Here is a 20,942-nt window from a genome sequence, read left to right on the forward strand (position 1 = left end):
TTAGGGTCTGGAAGTTGATCTTCTTTCCTCTCAAAACCCGACTTCAGTGTATTTAGACGTCACTGTTTCAGCACGTCCAGTGGTAATTCTGGTCTAATATTACAGTTTTCCAATCCAGCATCAATCCTTCCTATTGTCGGACCATTACTTAATCATTTCTTAGTCTGCAAGTTTCAATAGCTGAGATTAAAAAGCACTTTAGAGTTTTGATTTATTCTTTCTATCTGAGTATTTTATGTGTTGTATATTCTGTATCTAAAGAGAGAAAAGAAATTTTTTGGAATATTCACTAGGGAGATACTAGGATAGTGTTTGCTCACCCAGAAAAATTAACTCAACTTTCATCTTGTTGAGTTAATTTTTCAAACTTAAATGTTTAAATTTTAGAATATTCAAAGGAAACCATGTTTAGATGCATCAATGGATTAAAATCAAATTTTGATCTTTGATTGATATTTCAAAGCTTTCATTTTTTTTCTTTTGTCCAGATTTATCTAAAGAGGAGGTTCTCAATGAACCCAGCAACCAGGGGGAAATCTCCACTTTAGATCCAAAGAAACCAGAACATCTGCAGATAAAACAGGAACAAGAGGAACCAGAACCTCTGCTAGGAATACAGAAACAAGAGGAACCAGAACCTCTGCAGATAAAACAGAAACAAGAGGAACCAGAACCTCTGCTAGGAATACAGAAACAAGAGGAACCAGAACCTCTGCAGATAAAACAGAAACAAGAGGAACCAGAACCTCTGCAGAGAATACAGAAACAAGAGGAAACAGAACATATGCAGATAAAAGAGGAACCAGAACCTCTGCAGATAAAACAGGAACAAGAGGAAACAGAACCTCAAGAGTTCAAAGAGGAAGAGAAGCAACTCTGCATCAGTCAAGATGAAGAGCATCTTGTGCTGAAACAGGAGACTGATGACATTTTGTTGATGCCTTCTAAAGTGCAAAGAATCCACAATGAAACAGAACCACAGAGGAACCAACTCATCTCTCATGACTCTGCTGAGGATGACAACCAGGATCAGGAAGGAAGCAGTTCTGACGATCCAGAAAAAAAGAGAGATGAAGAACAGAAACAAAAAGAGAGATGTCAGAAAAAGAAACAGCAGAAAAGTAAAACTGACAGTTCAAAACAAAAAAGGCAAAAGAAAGCTCACCCAGACCAAAAATTACATTCCTGTAAAATTTGCAATAAAACCTTTTCTGTAAAAAATACTCTGACTCAACACATGAAAATTCACACAGACGGAGAACAGTTCACCTGTTCAATGTGTAGAAAACAATACAGTTCAAAGGACGCTTTAAAGAAACACATGAGATATCATCTTGATGTGCCTTACACATGTACGATCTGTAAAAAAGTATTTCCCAGTAAAAATGTTTTAATTGATCACATGCAGACTCACATGGGTAAGAAGGGACATACATGTGTGACCTGTGGAAAACATTTTAATTTCAAAAATAGGTTAAATCTTCACATGAGGAGTCACACAGGCGAGAAACCTTTTTCATGTACAATTTGTGGAAAAGAATTCAGTCGAAAAGGAGCTTTAAATTGGCACATGAGAATTCACACAGACGAGAGGCCTTTTCCATGTACACGCTGTGACCAAAGGTTCCGCAGTAAACACAATTTAATCTGTCACATGAGGTCTCACACTGGTGAGAAGCCTTTTTCATGTAAGATCTGTGGAAAACACTTTGGTTACCAAGGTTATGTAAATATTCACAAGAGGATTCACACGGGTGAGAAGCCTTATTCATGTAAGATCTGTGGAAAAAGTTTCACTCAAACCTCTACTCTTTCTGTACACATTCAAACTCACAGGGAATTAAAACTTTATTCTGTGTGATTTGTGGAAGACCTTTCCAGTTTAAATCTAATTTACTTTTTCATATGAGAACTCACACAGGTGAGAGACCTCTCTTGTGTGACGTGTGGAAAAAGTTTCACTCGGATAAGCAATTTCACTGTTCACATGAAAGAGCACATGGCATAATTTGAACCTTGAATATCAATATTCTCAGTAACTTGCTGTTTGAAAGCGCAGTAATTATAGCTGGGTGACATTTTGTAAATGTAGCAGCTTTGTTAAAAAAAACATTTCAAATGGATTTAGCTGAAATACTTTGAAGAAATAATCTTTTTCTGGTAGTTTTAGATTTTCATTTAAATGTTTATTTTTAAGTGAGATTGTCTCCACGTTAATTGTTTCTTAATAAAAGTGAATTTGAATGCATTTAGAGTCATTGTAGATTTGTTGCACTTGTACTTTGTTTTACTTTAATGATTTTGGTTAGTGTATAGATGCTAGCTGTTACTGAATGCAATGTTTGCGCTGGTAGGTTACAAACTGATTGGAAACATACTTGTCTATATTTGAATCTGAATATCAGTTTTTTATTATGTTGTCTTTGTTGCTCAAAGAATAGTGTCGTTAATTTATAAATCACTGAACAACCTAGCACCACAATACATTAAAGAGCTGTTGTTGTCATAGCAACCCTCCAAGTCTTATGGTTCTGGTCTGCTCTGCATTACCAGAACCAAACGGGGAGAAGCAGCATTCAGCTTCTATGCACCACAAATCTGGAACAAACTTCCAGAAAACTGTAAAACAGCTGAAACACTGAGTGCCTCTAAATCTAAACTAAAGACCCACCTGTTTAGAGTTGTATTCGAAATGTAATCAATAACGAATTTAATGATGTAACTTGACTGAGTGTCATGTTTTGATTTTATGATTCTATGTTGCATGACTTTGTGTTTTTGTGTTATGATGTAAACCTCTTTGAAATGCCTTGTTTGTGAAATGTGCTATACAAATAAAATTTGATTGGTTTGATTCAGGACAAAAAATAAACATTGTTGCTGAATCTCTGCTCTGTGTTTATTACCAGTATCTGTAATTTCCTGTAAATAAAACTGATGATCTTAAAGAATCGACCTGAAACTTCAAACTCATCAACTCTAAAAAAACCAAACCTGAAAACTGGATCAGGAACCAGGGAGGAACAGATGGGCTCTGCTGTGGACTGCTGCTGTTTATATATATATGAAGGTTTTCCTGATTGACTTTGTTTCAAACTGAAGGTTTTATTCCAGTCTCTGTTTCCAGCCAGGCCGGGGTTGTAAGTATGTAAATCTATTCTGTCACACAGTCTTCTACTAAACAGAAAAAAGAAAAAGACAATTATTGTGGTAAATAAACTTTATTATATCTGAAATTCGATCCAGATCATCAATACCTTTTCTATTATCCAAAGCATAAAAATCATATCAAAGAAAAACTGACAAAAAAAGACTTGGGTAAAAATTATAATTCACAGTAACTAAGAAGAATATGCAGATTTTTAAACAAAAAGGGAAAACATGTCAGATTTCATCATTATTTAGCACAATTTCCTTCCTCAATCAGAACCTTTTAGAAAAATAAATGGTGGATGATATTTAGATTCAAGTTTAGAAAACATTATTACTCTCTAGGGGCCATTAATTTGTGACCCTACAAGCACATGCAGTAACAGGTAACATATCTATTTCATCCAATCATTAAAATAAACCAAATAAGAACAAAGGATAAACACAAAATAAAGACTCCAAAACGTTCCAAGTCTAAATCTGAAAGCATTAAATCCGTTGCTCCTTTAAGAAGCTACAAATATCTCACTTATCCTCTTTAAAAAAAAATAATGCTAACATAAAACTGCTAGAATAAAGTGAATGTTGAAGTGTTTTAACTAAATCTCCCATTTGAAATGCGTTTTAAACAAACCTGCTACAATTAAATATGCAATACAGTTTTAATTACTCTGTCTCCAAACAGCAAATTACTAAGAATTTTGGCACTTGAGGTTCACATTATGCCATCAAACTGAGTTCTCATGTGAACAGTTAAATTTATTTTTTCTGCGATGCATCGACTGCAGTTTTCTTGCCGATCGCCGACGACCAGTCTTTAAAAAACCTGATATACCATTTTGAATTTTGGGCAACACCAATTTTTTTGTCTGAAATGTCAGTAAATGTAGCAAGAAACTTGCTGAGCTGGCAACTGTAGAGTGACTATTGTGAATTACGAATGTGCAGACATAACTTTTGACTAATAGTCAAACCTCTCAAGGGAGAGCAGAAGAGGACAGTCTGTGATTATCGGCTGATCACAGATCTCCAAAAATTAAGAAAAGTGACACTGATAAATCAGTGCATCCCTACTTCTCACCTGTGTGAATTTTCAAGTGAGCAGTAAGATTTTTTTTATGAGAGAAACTTCTTTTACAGGTCCCACACGAGAAAGACTTCTCGCATGTGTGAGTTCTCATGTGAGAAGCTAAATGGTATTTTTGAGCAAAACTTTTTGCACAGATCCCACATGAGAAAAGCTTCTCACTTGTGTGAGTCATTATGTGCTGACGTAAACCAGATCGACATGTAAAGGCTTTTCCACAATTCCCACATGGAAAAGGCTTCTCACCTGTGTGAGTTCTCATGTGAGCAGTTAAATGTATGTTACGAGAGAAACGTCTTCCACATGTGCCACAAGAGAAAGGCTTCTCACCCATGTGAGTTCTCATGTGAGCAGTTAAAATTGTTTTACGAGTGAAACTTCTTCCACATGTCCCACATGAGAAAGAATTTTTGCCCGTATGAGACTTCATGTGAGAAGTTAAACGGTGTTTTCCAGCAAAACTTTTTCCACAGGTCTCACATGAGAACGGCTTTTCACCTGTGTGAGTTCTCATGTGATTAACTAAGTCAGATTTATTCAAGCAATTTCTTCGACCGGTGCTACAAGAGAAAGTTTTCTCACCCATGTGAACTCTCATGTGAACAGTTAAACTGTTTTTATGAGTGAAACTTTTTCCACAAGTCCCACATGAGAACGGCTTTTCACCTGTGTGAACTCTGATGTGACTAACCAAGTCAGGTTTCCTCCGGAAACTTTTTCCACAGGTCCCACATGAGAAAGGCTTCTCACCTGTATGAATCGTCATGTGATCAAGTAACTGAGATTTAGACGCAAAACTTTTTCCACAGGTTGTGCACGTGTAAGGCTTCTCACCTGAGTGAATTCTCATGTGTCTGTTTAAAGTGCCATTTAGATGGAAACTTTTTCCACAAGCAGCACATGTGAACGGTTTTTCACCTGTATGAATTCTCATGTGATTAGTTAAACGACTCTTGTAACGGTATCTTTTCCCACAGGTTAAACATATGAAAAGTTTCTTAGCCATGTGAGTTGTCATGTGCGTCATGAAGGAATTGTTTTGAGAAAAGGTTTTGTCACAAATTTTACTAGAATATAGTTTTTGGTTTGGCTGAGCTTTCTTGTGTGTTTTCTGTTTTGAAGTCTCAGTCTCCTGTTTCAGCACAAGCTGCTCTTCATCCTGACTGATGCAGAGTTGCTTCTCTTCCTCTTTGAACTGTTGAGGTTCTAATTCCTCTTGCTCCTGTTTTATCTGCAGAGGTTCTGGTTCCTCTTCCTCCTGTTTCATCTGCAGAGGTTCTGGTTCCTCTTCCTCCTGTTTCATGTGCAGAGGTTCTGGTTCCTCTTCCTCCTGTTTCATGTGCAGAGGTTCTGGTTCCCCTTGCTCCTGTTTCATCTGCAGAGGTTCTGGTTCCTCTTGTTCCTGTTTTATCTGCAGATGTTCTGGTTCTTCTTGATTTAAAGTGAAGTTTTCCTCCTGGTTGCTGAGCTCATTGAGAACCTCCTCCTCTTTACACGCCCACCGTTGTGGGAGCGCTGGACAAAAAGACAAAAAAAAGCTTTTAAATGTGAGTCCAACAATGAAAAATTCATTTTAATTTATTGATGCATCTAAACAGGACTTTTTAAGGGTTTTCTAAAATAACAAACTCAACAAATGTATGTCTTCTGAACAGAATGGAACTAGATGTGAGTCAATATATTATATCATGGACTTCTGGGTGAACAAGCAAGGTGGCAATAGTTTTTCCTGGTAGCCCCGAGACAAATTTTCCAAAAAGCCTTTTTCCTCTATGTAGAACTATACGGTTGCTGCCTTCAATAGAACCAGCTCCCTCTTCTACATCACTCCATAGCTTCTCCCTCCAAAACTGCAGACACAGCGCCTTGCGAAAGTATTCGGCCCCCTTGAACTTTTCAACCTTTTGCCGCTTTTCAGGCTTCAGAAATAAAGATCTAAAATTTTTATTACTTTGGGTAAAATCAACAAGTGGGACACAATCTTGAAGTGGAACAAAATATATTGAATATTTTATACTTTTTTAGCAAATGAAAAACTGCAAAGCGGGGCGTACAATATTATTCTGCCCCTTTACTTTCAGTGCAGCAAACTCACTCCAGAAGTTCAGTGAGGATGTCTGAATGGTCCAACGTTGTCCTAAATGACTGGTGCTGATAAATAGAATCCACCTGTTTCATATAAATGCACCTTCATATAATAAATAATCTGGGGACTGGCTTTTCCCCAGATTATTTAGTCTAACAGCCATTCGACTACCTGTTTTATGGATTCGAGTATGACAACAAATACCAAAATAAAAATAGTCTTCAGCGAACTTGTGTGCTTGCATTAACAAAATAAAATCCCGCCATAGTTTACCAGTAATAAAACAGAGATGCCTTCCAGTGCCAACACTTGGAAATATGCAGTTCGGCCAGCCGGACAGTGAATCTTTAAGACGTTAACTCCTCTGAAAGATCTGCTTCGTCCAAACCGGGGTGTTACATCATATTCTGTGACCTTTGTACATTGTGACTGTAGGAGGCGCTGTTGCAGCTTTACGCCATCCTTTCTATACTTATGGACACAGAATATGATAGCGCTTGTCATGTAATGGGACCACTCTGTAAAATAAATATTTAAACTATTCTGCTAACTCTCTCCTTCCTCAGTAACTATCTGACCATTAGTATCGTGACGTTACTTTTTATAATTTGGAAGAATAATAAAATAATATTGTCGTTGGTTTTCACAATTATTCAAGAAAAGAAAATAATTTTTTTTTTTAATTAATTTGATTGCACTTTTAGCAAAGCTTTTTTTATTCACAAATGTAAATTTAATAAAAATATTTCTTGTTTAGAGACTTTTAAAATGGACCCGTTTAACTACTTTCAGCTACTCTTTCATTCAAACATCGGTAAGGCAATTAATACACTCGGTGTATTGCCTAACTTCAATTTATGTACATGATGTTGCAATAGCCCCTGGCCGATGTTACTACTTTAATAAGGCATATTGTTTTTGTATATTTAGTGTACTGAGTTCTTTAAAAAAATAAAATAAAGAAGAAGAAGAAGAAGTCATAATTCAGGTCACAACTGATCATTCTAAAGCTAAATATGTAATGTTTTCAGACGGAGAGGATTTATTATTCAGAGTCTTTTGGTTTGGTGTAACACTCCTTTAAATAGGTTTACGAGTTCAGCGTAGCCACAAAGAGCTTTATCTAACTTGTCTCATCAATATTATTAAAAAGTAAAGGTTTTTCATACATATTCTGTGTACGTTTATCATCGGTATCCGGGTAAAATCCATCAGTCTGCGCTGATCCTCCATCTCTTCCTCCATCTTAACGTTGATTTCTTTCCACTCTGTGAATGTTTCTCCAGCAGGAGTTACCTGCTCGTTCATAAACTCTCTCTGAGGCGGAACTGAAGACATTTTCACTGAAAACACGAAAATATTTACAGAAAACACCAAACTCGTCTTCAGACATCCGTCTCACAAAAGAAAAGCTAATGCTATCCCGTATGCTCTGTTTTTATCTTTCGTGTGTTTCACTCTGGCTGTACTGAAGCAACAGTAAACGAATTTTAGTTCCGCTTTGAATTTTCCGCTTTGAGACTCCTCTTTTAATATACTGTTTTATTAAATAAATTAGTGTTTTTGAGATGTCCATTGTTAGCGTAATTTTAGAAAATATTTTTTTTTAGTTGTTTGTATAGTTTTGTGTGGAAATATTGGCCTATTTAACAGCAAAGTTACGTTCATGTGACTCTTATTGTATTTTCAACCTATTGGAAATTAGTCAGGGTTTAGATGAGAACGGACAATTCTACCATTTTCAAGGTTTTGATGATCTTCGTAAGTCAGAAATGTTGGTTTGTGATAACTCGAGACCAAGAATAAGTATCGAGTGTCAGATTAGATTGAAACAACACTGACCATGAAATTTTGCAATAATTAATAAAGTGCTGCTTGAGTGAACATCACTTATGTCTGCTAGGTATCTAAGAGTGATAGTTCATTAGAGCAGCGGTCCCCAACCTTTTTAGTCGCGCGGACCGGTCAGCCCTTCAGCACCAGTACCGGTCCGTGGACCAGTGGTTGGGACCACTGCATTAGAGTAAACTCCTTTTCATTTATTTATTTCAGTATCTCAGTTCACCTCAGTGTATATATAATAATTACACACAGACTAATGTTTTCAAGCTTTTTCAGTTAATTATGATGTTTTATGCTTTTTATTAATTAGATTTTTAGATAGATAGATTTTTATTAGAGACTCAGAGTCCAAATTACGTAAAAAAGAAAACAAGACGATAAAAGAATAAAAAGTACAATAAAAAACATCTCCTAACCATTCAGAAGGCAATCATACCAATGTCTCCAGAGTATAGATGAGTATTTTACTGCACTATATTTAACATTAGTCAACAGTAGGATAATTCTATTATTAGACTCGTTTAACGACAAATATGTTTATGCATAAGCTTTCTTAAAACAGCCATCAAAGTGATGATGCAAGCAGATACAAACAGTTCACTGGCTCTGGTCCATCTGGGTTTATTTAACAAAAGTCATAGTGCATCATTATAGGCCACCTTCAATCTTTGAAGACTGGCTTTTTTAAAATAGCACTACAAATGTGGAGTAAACAGTGATGTACAATATGAACCAAACATTGTTTTGAATGAAAGCTTTATTTATTAAAGTTTTTTTTAAAATATTACACTTCTAATATTTAAACTGCGACAGACTGGCAACCTGCGCAGGGTGCTCGTTAATAAACGAGCACCCTGTGCTCGTTTATCGCCCGCTTCTTGCCCGAAATGTCTCGCTGGAGTTAGGCACTCCTCCTGACCCCATTAGGGAGGAGTGTAAGAAAATGGAGGTTTAATAAAAAAACATTTTATATCAGAAATGTGGCACAGAAGCACCTTCATTCTGCCACCTACTGACAAGAACCTGATACTACACCTACACTGTTTCAGCTAAAACAGCTGTTGTAGAAAACAGTGACTCGGCTATTTTTCTGCAATCTGTGCTTCTGAAATAATTTCAATGGATTTCAAATATTCATATGCTGGAGTATGTTTAAACAGTCATGTTCAATAAGATGGAATATTAAGTTTATTTCAGTAGCTCAGTCAGTTCAGTGAGTGAAACATGATTAGAATATTACACCAACAAATAAGAACATTTTATTTCAGAAATGTGGATTTGAAGTCAGTTATCCAAAAAGCTTTTTTAATCTTACAAAATAACCTCATTGGAAAGTATAATTCATTGAATGTAAGTCTTCTTAGTCCATATAACAGTGCCTAAACTTATTTTTGCACATCAGGTTGTAGTTTATAGGTTCTGATATAGTTTTAAAACTAAATGGTTTACGACCTCAGTTATTTTAGAGGAACATATAGTTCTGTTGTTTTTCCTGACTATTCTGTGGAGAATAAAATATCAAAAATAGAACCAGAAAAATATAATTGTAGTTTAAGCACATTATTTAAATACATTTGCATAGATTTTATTTTTCCTCTATAGAAATATTGCATAGAAGTATGAAAATAACCAGAAACACCTTCACGTTATACTGATGAGATTTACGAACAGATTAAAGACAAGATAGGAATTTTTTGGGAACTCAAAGACTCAGGAATAATCTGTTCCAGCAGGAAATAATAAATAATTAGAATGATAAATTATGGCTCATATTTTGTGTTCTCTTTTATTTGTATAAATATAGAACAAAGTCTATTAAGTGTTGATTGAAAAATTAATATTGACTTAATTAAAATTCATGCAATGTTAAGGAGGAAGAGACGGGCTCTGTGGACTGCTGCTGTTTATATATATATATATAAAATTCCCTTCTCACCCACCCACCGCGGGTGGTTCTTATCCTCTGAGCTCGGGTCCTCTACCAGAGGCCTGGGAGATTGAGGGTTCTGCGCAGTATCTTGGCTGTGCCAAGGACTGCACATTTCTGGACTGAGATGTCTGATGTTGTTCCTGGGATCTGTTGTAGCCATTGGTCCAGTTTGGGGGTGACTGCCCTGAGGGCCCCGATGACCACAGGCACCACTGTGGTATTCACCTTCCAGGCCCTCTCCAGTTGCTCCCTGAGGCCCTGGTATTTCTCTAGTTTCTCGTGCTCCTTTTTCCTGATGTTGCAGTCGCTTGGTATTGCTACATCTACCACAACGGCTTTCCTCTGTTGTTTATCCACTACGACAATGTCTGGTTGGTTTGCCATTACCATTTTGTCTGTCTGGATCTGGAAGTCCCACAGGATCTTAGCTCTGGCGTTCCCCGCCACCTTTGGGGGTGTTTCCCACTTTGATCTCGGGGTTTCCAGTCCATATTCTGCACAGATGTTTCTGTACACTATGCCTGCAACTTGGTTATGTCGTTCCATGTACGCTTTCCCTGCCAGTATCTTGCACCCTGCTGTTATGTGCTGGACTGTCTCAGGGGCCTCCTTGCACAACCTACACCTTGGGTCTTGTCTGGTGTGGTATATCTGGGCCTCTATTGCTCTGGTGTTTAGGGCCTGTTCCTGGGCGGCCAGGATGAGGGCCTCTGTGCTGTCCTTGAGTCCAGCTTTTTCCAGCCATTGGTAGGATTTACTGATATCAGCCACTTGGGTTATTTGCTGGTGGTACATCCCATGTAGGGGCTTGTCCTGCCATGATGGTATCTCTGGCACCTCAACCTCCGTTCCCTGTTGTCTGAGATATTCACTGAGCACATTGTCTGTTGAGGCTTTGTCCCTGATGTATTTATGGATCTTAGTTGTTTCGTCCTGGACTGTGGTTCTCACACTCACTAGTCCTCTGCCTCCTTCCTTGCGGCTCGTGTATAGTCTCAGGGTGCTGGATTTGGGATGGAACCCTCCATGCATTGTTAGTAGTTTTCTAGTCTTAATATCCATGGCTTTTATCTCCTCCTTTGGCCAGCTAATTATTCCAGCAGGGTATCTGATTACTGGCAGGGCATAGCTGTTTATCGCACGGATTTTGTTCTTGCCATTGAGCTGGCTTCTCAGGACTTGCCTTATTCGTTGGAGGTATTTAGCTGTGGCTCCTTTCCTTGTGACCTCATCGAGGTTGCCATTTGCTTGTGGTATACATAGGTACTTGTAACTGTCCTCTATGTCTGCTATTGTTCCTTCTGGGAGTGAGACCCCTTCTGTGCGGATGACCTTCCCCCTCTTGGTGATCAGCCGACCACACTTCTCTAGTCCGAATGACATCCCAATGTCCGTGCTGTAGATCCTGGTGGTGTCAATCAGTGAGTCGATGTCTCGCTCACTCTTGGCATACAGCTTGATGTCATCCATGTAGAGAAGGTGACTGATGTTGGCCCCATTTTTGAGTCAGTATCCGTAGCCAGTCTTGTTGATAATTTGGCTGAGGGGGTTCAGGCCTATGCAGAACAGTAGCGGGGACAGAGCATCTCCTTGGTATATGCCACATTTGATGGACACTTGTGCAAGTGGTTTGCAGTTGGCTTCAAGGGTGGTTTTCCACAGCCTCATCGAGTTTGCAATGAAGGCTCTCAGAGTCCTGTTGATGTTATACATCTCTAAGCATTCAATGATCCAAGTATGCGGCATTGAGTCATAGGCTTTCTTGTAATCAATCCAAGCCATGCACAGGTTGGTGTGTCGGGTTTTGCAGTCTTGGGCACTACGAGGAGTTGGTGTTTGGCTCCTCTGCTATTTACACCAATACCTTTCTGTGCCGTGCTCATGCGTTTATCCATGTGTTTGCTTATCTTGGCCGCTATGATGCCTGACATGAGCTTCCATGTTGTGGAGAGGCAGGTTATTGGTCGGTAGTTGGGTGGGACTGGACCCTTTGATGGATCCTTCTGGATTAGGATTGTTCGCCCTTCAGTTAACCATTCAGGGTGAGTCCCACTTTGTAGCAGCTGGTTCATTTGGCCTGCCAGTCAGTCATGGAGGGCAGTGAGTTTCTTTAGCCAGTAGGCATGGATCATGTCAGGCCCTGGTGCTGTCCAGTTTTTCATACCTCAGACTCTTTCTTGGACATCTGTCACAGTGATGGTTACCAAGGCTTGCTCAGGAAGGTTACTATGGTCCTCTCGTAGAGAGATCAACCAATGTGCATTGCTGTTGTGTGACGCCTCCCTTTCCCATATGCCTGTCCAGTATTGTTCAGTCTCCAGCCTTGGTGGGTCTACTCTGTTGTTATTACCCTGCCATTGAGAGTACACCTTAGCTGGTCGAGTATATATATATATATATATATATATATATATATATATATATGAAGGTTTTCCTGATTTAGTTTGTTTCAAACACAAGGTTTTATTCCAGTCTTCTACTAAACAGAAAAAAGAACAAGACCATCTTTATGATACTTTATTATCTAAAATTATATAAAAACTTTCAATCATTTTCCATCTGAAATTCAAATCCATATCATAAATACATTTTCTAAGCAGAAAAATCATTAAAACCATGTCAAAGAAATGCATCCATTTCTCCAAATCATTGAAATAAAAAAAAAATACAAAGGATAAACACAATAAAGGTTTCAAAATTTTAGAAGTCTAAATCTTAAAGCATTCAAACTCATTGTTTCTTTAAGAGACAATTTCTTCCTTAGTTTCATTAAATAAAATGGAAATATAAAATTGCCAGAACAAAATATGTTGGTTGCAATCACTCCACTTCCAAACAGCAAGTTACTGAGAATCTTACTTGAGGTTCACATTGTGCCATCAAACCTGTGTGAGTTCTCATGTGAACGGTTACATTTCTAATGAGTGAAACTTTTTCTACAGGACCTACAAAAGAAAGGCTTCTAACCCATGTGAATCTTCATGTGATGACGTAAACTGGATCTACACACACAACATTTTCCTCACTTTTCACTAAGGGTGCACCGATTGCAAAAGTGCAGACATGACCTGGTGGGCCGGTCTAATAGTCAAACCTCTCAACGGAGCAGAAGACAAATGCTCAGGTCAATAAAATTGGGGGATCAGATCGGCTTCACATGCATGTTTCTGCTGATCACCAATGTCCCAAAATTAAGAAAATCAACATAGATTAATCGGCTGGCTGATAAATCAATGCACAGCTACTACTCACATGTGTGAATTCTGATGTGAGAAGTCAAAAGGTATTTTTTAGTGAAACTTTTCCCACAGATCCCACAGGAGAAAGACTTCTCTCTTGTGTGACTCTTCATGTGAAGAAGTAAAAATGACCTAAAAGGAAAACATTTTCCACAGGTCCCACATGAGAAAGAATTATCTCCTGTATGAGTCTTCATGTGAAAATGTAAAAGGTGTTTTACAGCAAAACCTTTTCCACAGGTCGCACATGAGAAAGGCTTCTCACCTGTGTGAGTTCTCATGTGAATAACTAAGTGAGATTTATACAACCAATTTCTTCCACAGGTGCCACAAGAGAAAGTCTTCTCACCTGTGTGAAATCTCATGTGAGCATTTAAACTTTTTTTATGAATAAAACTTTTCCCACAGGTTCCACATGAGAACGGCTTCTCTTCTGTATGAATCATCATGTGAGCAGTTAAGCTTTTTTTACGAGTTAAACGTTTTCCACAGATCTCACATGAGAAAGGCTTCTCACCAGTGTGAGTTATCATGTGAGTATTTAAACTTTTTTTATAAGGGAAACTTTTTCCACAAGTTCCACATGAGAAAGGCTTCTCACCTGTGTGAGTTCTCATGTGATCAACTAACTGAGATTTAAACAAATAATCTTTTCCACAGATGCCACAAGAGATCACCTTCTCACCTGTGTGAAATCTAACGTGAGCAGTTAAAGTTTTTTTATGATTGAAACATTTTCCACAAGTCCCACATGAGAAAGGCTTCTCACCCGTGTGAACTCTCATGTGAACAGTTAAACTTTTTTTACAAGTGAAATTTTTTCCACAGGTCCCACATGAGTACGGTTTCTCACCTGTGTGAATTCTAATGTGACAAGTCAAGTCAGATTTCCTCCGGAAACCTTTTCCACAGGTCCCACAAGAGAAAGGCCTCTCACCTGTATGAGTCGTCATGTGATAAAGTAACTGAGATTTAGACGCTAAACTTTTTCCACAGGTTGTGCACGTGTAAGGCTTCTCACCTGAGTGAGTTCTCATGTGTCTGTTTAAAGTGCCAATCTGATGGAAACCTTTTCCACAAGTTGCACATGTGAACGGTTTTTCATCTGTATGAATTCTCATGTGATCAATTAAACGACTCTTATAAGGGTGATCTTTTCCACAGGTTGAACATGTGAAAGATTTCTTGGCCGTGTGAGTTCTCACGTGTATTATGAAGGAATTATTTCGAGAAAAGGTTTTATCACAAATTTTACAAGAATATAGATTTTGGTTTGGTTGAGTTTTCTTGTGTGTTTCTTTTTCTGAAGTCTCAGTTGTGCCTTTCTGCTGTTTGTTCACCAAAATGTCATCAGTCTCCTGTTTCAGCACAAGATGCTCTTCATCCTGACTGATGCAGAGTTGCTTCTCTTCCTCTTTGAACTCTTGATGTTCTGGTTCCTCTTGTTCCTCTTTTATCTGCAGAGGTTCTGGTTCCTCTTTTATCTGCAGAGGTTCTGGTTCCTCTTGTTCCCGTTTTATCTGCAGAGGTTCTGGTTCCTCTTGTTCCTCTTTTATCTGCAGAGGTTCTGGTTCCTCTTGTTCCCGTTTTATCTGCAGAGGTTCTGGTTCCTCTTGTTCCTCTTTTATCTGCAGAGGTTCTGGTTCCTCTTGTTCCCGTTTTATCTGCAGAGGTTCTGGTTCCTCTTGTTCCCGTTTTATCTGCAGAGGTTCTGGTTCCTCTTGTTCCCGTTTTATCTGCAGAGGTTCTGGTTCCTCTTGTTCCCGTTTTATCTGCAGAGGTTCTGGTTCCTCTTGTTCCCGTTTTATCTGCAGAGGTTCTGGTTCCTCTTGATCCAAAGTGGAGTTTTCCTCCGGGTTGCTGAGCTCATTGAGAACCTCCTCCTCTTTCCAGCATTGTGGGAGATCTGGACAAAAAGACAAAACAAAAGCTTGAATATGTGAGTCAATGACAAATTCATTAACAAAAATTAAAATAAAAATATTCTTCAGCGAACATGTGTGCTTTCATAAAAAAATAAAATCTCCGCCGCAGTTCATCTTTTTTAGCGATATTTTCTTGCCATTTGTGATATTAATTGGAAACGTGTTTTATGGATTTTCCTTAGAGATATTTAGTGGAAAGATGCGCTGTGAGAGTCTGGGGCTGTCCTTTTCACATTCTGCCAGTGAAAAGCCTTTTCACAGCTTGAGCACCTGGTGATCGCGTAGCTTAATCCACCGGATGGTTTGAGTTCTTTCATAATAGGCGACCATGTATTTTATTTTTTTGGTAATAAATTCCTCAATTTTTGGACTTTTGTGTACACTTATATGTGCTGTTATTATTCAATGATACAAAGTTTTGTTTGAGGGGAAAAAAAACAACAGAACTTAAACAATAATAAATATAAGAATACGCTCTAAGAAAAGCATAAATAAATTAATATTTTAAACACTTACTCATTAAGCTCTTACCAGTAGTTTCTTGAACTGGTAGATTAGAGATTAGAGAGTCATGGATCTTAAACTTTGATTTTTTTTTTTTTTTTTTTTAAGGTTTTGTTGGCTCTATTGGCCTTTAATAACAGTTTTTAGACACGAAAGTCGGTTACGACAGAGAGGGAAAACGTGCAGCAGAGGTCATAATCCAGGTCAGTTTTGAATAACTAATAAAATTAGAGAGGCCTCCTACAAAATTATGCATGGATACTATTTGCCAATCAGTATATGCAAAAAGTCAAAAAGGAAATTAACATAAAATGCTCACTATTTTCACCCCGAAACCTTTTTGGCTTTGCATTCATATAAAAAAAAAGTTTTGTGGAGATGTCGTTTATAATCGATAATGTATATAAATATTTTGTTTTATGTTGAGACAATTAATCTTAGTTTTCACAATTGTTCGAGAAAAGGAAACATATTTTTAGTAAAGTTTTTTTAATCACAAATGTAAATTCAATAGACTAATTCCTCGTTTTGTGACTTTTAAAATTGAAGTAATTAACTAATTCCTGTTGCTCTTTCAATCAATCCATCAGTCAATCAACCAAACATTAGCAAAGCAATATAGACGCTCAACAAGGCGTCTAAGTATTCATGTCTGTGGTCTCATCCGTATCAGTAAAACATGAAGGTGTTTCGTACCTATTCGGTGTAAGATGATCTTCGGTATCCGGCTGAAATCCATCAGTCTGCGCTGATCCTCCATCTCTTCCTCCATTTTAACGTTGATTTCTTTCCACTCTGTGAATGTTTCTCCAGCAGGAGTTACCTGCTCGTTGATAAACTCTCTCTGAGGCGGAACTGAAGACATTTTCACTGAATACACGGAAATATTTAGCTAAACCTCAAACTCTTCAAGCCACCGTCTAACAAAGGAAAAGCTCTGATTTGATCTTCCCCGCCTTCTTATTCTTTTTCTTCTTCTTTTTTATGGCGGTTGGCAAACAACTTATTGATGTGCATTACCGCCATCTACTGGAAAGGAGTGTGGATCGGGATAATATGTATATATATTATCCCCCACGAATTAATAAAATAATAATAATAATAATAAGAAGAAGAAGAAGAAGAAGAAGAAGAATTATTATTATTCTTATAATAATAATAATAATAATAATAATAATAATAATAATAATAATAATAATAACAATAATAATAATAATTATTATTATTATTATAAAACTTATATGCTTTTTAACAATTTCGTTTTCTTAAGGTAATTTAGTAAATAACAAAAATATTCAGAAATCTTCCCCGTGTTTCAGTGTGGCTGTACTGAAGAAACTGTGAACGATTCATAAGCTCCGCTTTAAATCAACTCGTTTAATATACAGTATTACTTAGTAAATTAAAATATAATTGAAATATTCATTTATTTTATTTTCTGTATTAACCCTATTACAGCACAGTACTTTGAATAATAACTCATAGACTGATGTTTTAAAACCTTGTATTTCTGTTTATTTTAATTAATTTCTGGTTACATCTAATGAAGACTTGACATTAAATTAATAAAAACATTTTACTTCATAAATGTAGGCTTAAAGAGAACAATGCTTATTACCTGCTTGAATTGAGTAACCAAAGATACCCTTGATCTCAATACCACATTTTCTTTCATATTTTAATTTATTGAGTATGAATAGATCTGCTTAATTAGAACAAAACACGTACAGTTATTATATCGGCACATAAGATTGTAGTTTGTATGTTCAGATTCATTTTTAAAGTTAAACAGTATGAGGCCACAGGTGGTTTAGAGTATTGTATTTAACTGGAACATTTTGAATATAATTGAAAAAAACCGTCTCACAACAGAAACTTTTGGATAACTGACTTTAAACCCACATTTCTGACATAAAATGTTTTTATTTGCTGGTCTGATTCCATGTTATTGAACATGACTGTTTAAATATACTCCAGCATATGAAATCCACTGAAATGAATTCAGAAGCACAGATTGTAGAAAAATAGCCGAATCACTGATTTCTACATCTGTTGCAGCTGAAACAATGTAGGTGTAGTATCAGGTTCTTGTCAGTAGGTGGCAGCATGAAGGTGCTTCTGAGTCACATTTGTGATTTAAAATGTTTTTATTAAACATCGGAAGTTTAATATAAACATTTTATTAAAAAAAACTTTAGTAAATGTGTTAAAAACATAAAACTTAATAATTAACTGAAAAAGCTTGAAAACATTAGTCTGTGTGTAATTATTTTATATACTGCGTTTCACTCAGGTGAACTGAGGTACTGAACGAATAGTAATGGAAAAACTTAAATTAATAAGAAAGTTTACTCTAATGAGCTATCACTCTTAGTTACCAAGGAGACATAAGTAATTTTCACTCAAGCAGCATTTTATTAGTTATTGCAACAACATCATCAGTGTTTTTTCCAGACTGATCTATTCTCACTAAACATTCCCTCCCTACGTATACTTGGTCTTGAATTATCAAGCAAGCAGTATGCAAGCGTTATGTTTTACCACCATACAATAAGAGTCACAACCCCAGTTTACACATATAACTAAAAGAAACTATTTTCTAAATTTCCACTAACAATAAAGTTTGTAATTTTTTTTTAACAAAGAGAAGAAGCACAGCAGAAAATTCAAAGCGGAACCAAAAATCATTTCCTGTTTCTTCAGTACAGCCAGAGTGAAACACACAAACTATAAAAACAGAGCACGCGGGACAGCCTTGGCTTTTCTTTTGTTAGAAGACAGTTTGAAAACAGGTTTGGTGTTTTCAGTGAAAATGTCTTCAGTTCCGCCTCAGAGAGAGTTTATCAACGAGCAGGTAACTCCTGCTGGAGAAACATTCACAGAGTGGAAAGAAATCAACGTTAAGATGGAGGAAGAGATGGAGGATCAGCGCAGACTGATGGATTTTACCCGGATACCACAGATCATCTTACACCGGATAGGTACGAAACACCTTCATGTTTTACTGATTTATCAGCTTAAAGAGAGTTTTTAGACAGATAAATAATCGTTGTGTTCGGAAACATATTTAAGGAATCGGCTCAAATTGTAAATATTAAGCAGAAGTAGAAAATTCCTGAAGAAATTTAACCGGGGCCTGCCAAAGTGGGCCCGTTAGTTTGGACCCAGCAATGTTATTCAATGCTAACAATTAGCATCAATGCTAAGCTTAGCTAAATAGTAGTCAATAGCCTGTGGAGAGTCACAAGCATGTTGATTAACATGGACTTGCACCATTCAGTTAGTTAAAATTAGTGTATAATCTAAAATGAGCCAAAATGCTAATGTAAACCTAAATGCTGCCAGTAGCATGTGGGCTATCATTAGAATGTTGTCTTACATGGACTTCCTACATTCAGTGTCCTAAACATGGATAATAAGTAAGAAAAATATCTAAAATCTTATTTTAGGGGAAAAGCTAATGCTTGCGCAGCAAGGCAGCGCCCTAACCTGAGAGGAAAAGATAATGCAGGCTAATATTATTGCACTGTCTCTGTGTCGCCCTGCGACAGACTGGCGACCTGTCCAGGGTGACCCCGCGCACCAGCACCTCCCAACCCCACTAGGGACAGGGGTGTTAGAAAATGGATGGATGGATGGATGGATGTCCCTGGTCTTCTTTGGATACAGTCACAAATGTCAATTTAAAATTTCTAATATATACATTTAAAGAGACGTGTTTACATATTCTTAACTCGTTGGCGCATTATTATCTATTGTATAAACGTAATAATTATATTGCATAGATATGATATTTCATGTCCAGGAGGTGGCGATAATATGCTTGTAGTGCAGCATAATGAAGGTTAGTACAGGGGCTAATAGGAGTTGGTCAGGTTTTTCTTCATGTTTGGTCTAAAACAGAGAGATACTGATGCTGGTTTGCATTGTGGTTGAAATCAGCAATAGTATGCGCACTGTGAGCTGGATCCTAAACAGATCGGGACTGCACAGAAGGAAACGTCAGTCCGATCCTCCAGCTGTGGTGGCGATCCTAACTGACCGCCTTGAACGAAGCTGAAGTTGGCTTCTGGTTGTAGCTTCTGATTCAGGAAACGGCTAAAGGGCGATTATAACAGAATGAAAGCTTCTTCAGTCATAACAGAGGCTCAGATGTCTTTGCTGAACATTTTCTGTTCAGTTTTTTACTTTTTAAATTTTTTGTTACACAAAACAATAGCTGAATAACGGCAACAGCTATTTGTAACCTTGCAACCAAAATCAACAGAAGGGAAGATAGTGACAAAAGACGACACTAGATTCTGTTTAAGGGATCCATGATTAGTTGTAGCAATAGATTTTATTTGGAAAATATTTATTTTAGATGTAAAAACAATACAGTAATGGTACTGTAGGTCATTTAATTTTTATAGATTTTAATAAAATATTGTCACAGGAACGTCGCCATGTTGTTCACGTTGCAATGCACTCTGGGTAAATGACGTCAAATGGTCCAACTGCCTGGCTCCTCCAGCCAAAACAGTGATGAATAACGTTATTAAGCCTTTTCAAACTGAGCTGAAGCTTGTTGAAATCACAAGAGGTGAGTGGATAGACTAAACACGGCGGGTGGCTGAGTAGTTAACGGTTACAGTGTAAATGTAGCTTTACGGGCAAACCGCACAATAAATTTCATATCATCCAGGTTTTACTAATGATACAGGTTAAAGACAGATAAATAATCGTTGTGTTTCGGAAACCTATTTAAAGAATCCACTCAAATTGTAAATATTAAATAGAATGATCAACTTTGACCTGAACTGTTTACTATTCATCAATATCTAAATTACAGTTAGTTGATCTGACAGTCTTATCTTTACTCAAAGTGCTGTTTAAAGTTGGGTTCAAAATTATTATTTTTGATTATGTTTGTGTGTAATCTATTTGTTTTTGTTTTTCTTCTCTCTATATCAAATTACAATTTAAACATTGTGTTCATGGTGTAAATATAAAACTAAATATATTGTTTATTAGATTAAGTTTGAGTCTATAAAAATTCAGGATTTTTACCATATACTTTTAGCCTTTAATTTAGTGACTGATTACATAATATAGTCGATGAAACCTTCAGGTTTGAAAACTCTGGGTTTTTCCCAGTGTATTACAAGCCTGGCGGGTGACCAGGCTAAGTATTCTTTTT

At 37.1% G+C, this 20,942-nt stretch overlaps 2 protein-coding genes and 1 pseudogene across 2 annotated transcripts; 1 reads left to right on the top strand and 2 right to left on the bottom strand.

Annotated features, from left to right (window-relative positions):
• The first annotated feature begins 659 nt into the window (after positions 1-659).
• LOC111611181 (gastrula zinc finger protein XlCGF8.2DB-like) lies at positions 660-2,518 on the top strand. Its single transcript, XM_023346978.1, has one exon. The coding sequence runs from the start codon at positions 785-787 to the stop codon at positions 1,859-1,861; it is 1,077 nt and encodes a 358-aa protein (XP_023202746.1). The 5' UTR covers positions 660-784; the 3' UTR covers positions 1,862-2,518.
• A 482-nt stretch (positions 2,519-3,000) lies between these two features.
• Positions 3,001-7,764, bottom strand: LOC106700220 (annotated as a pseudogene).
• Positions 7,765-12,895: 5,131 nt separating this feature from the next.
• LOC102226210 (gastrula zinc finger protein XlCGF57.1-like) lies at positions 12,896-16,667 on the bottom strand. The gene is made up of 5 exons (XM_023346976.1): positions 16,460-16,667; positions 15,100-15,219; positions 14,104-14,784; positions 13,852-14,019; positions 12,896-13,767 (listed from the first exon to the last, which is right to left on the bottom strand). The coding sequence occupies exons 1-5, from the start codon at positions 16,626-16,628 to the stop codon at positions 13,340-13,342; spliced, it is 1,566 nt and encodes a 521-aa protein (XP_023202744.1). The 5' UTR covers positions 16,629-16,667; the 3' UTR covers positions 12,896-13,339.
• Positions 16,668-20,942: the final 4,275 nt, after the last annotated feature.

Source organism: Xiphophorus maculatus, chromosome 14, assembly GCF_002775205.1.
Source record: "Xiphophorus maculatus strain JP 163 A chromosome 14, X_maculatus-5.0-male, whole genome shotgun sequence".
Classification (NCBI taxonomy): domain Eukaryota; kingdom Metazoa; phylum Chordata; class Actinopteri; order Cyprinodontiformes; family Poeciliidae; genus Xiphophorus; species Xiphophorus maculatus.

Coding starts and splice junctions, on each gene's coding strand:
- LOC111611181 (XM_023346978.1), top strand. CDS start 785: ATGCAGATAAAAGAGGAACCAGAACCTCTGCAGATAAAACAGGAACAA.
- LOC102226210 (XM_023346976.1), bottom strand. CDS start 16,628: ATGTCTTCAGTTCCGCCTCAGAGAGAGTTTATCAACGAGCAGGTAACT. Junction 14,785..15,099: donor AGAACCTCTGCAGATAAAAC/GGGAACAAGAGG, acceptor TGCAGATAAAAG/AGGAACAAGAGGAACCAGAA. Junction 14,020..14,103: donor TCACATGAGAGTTCACACGG/GTGAGAAGCCTT, acceptor GATTTCACACAG/GTGAGAAGGTGATCTCTTGT.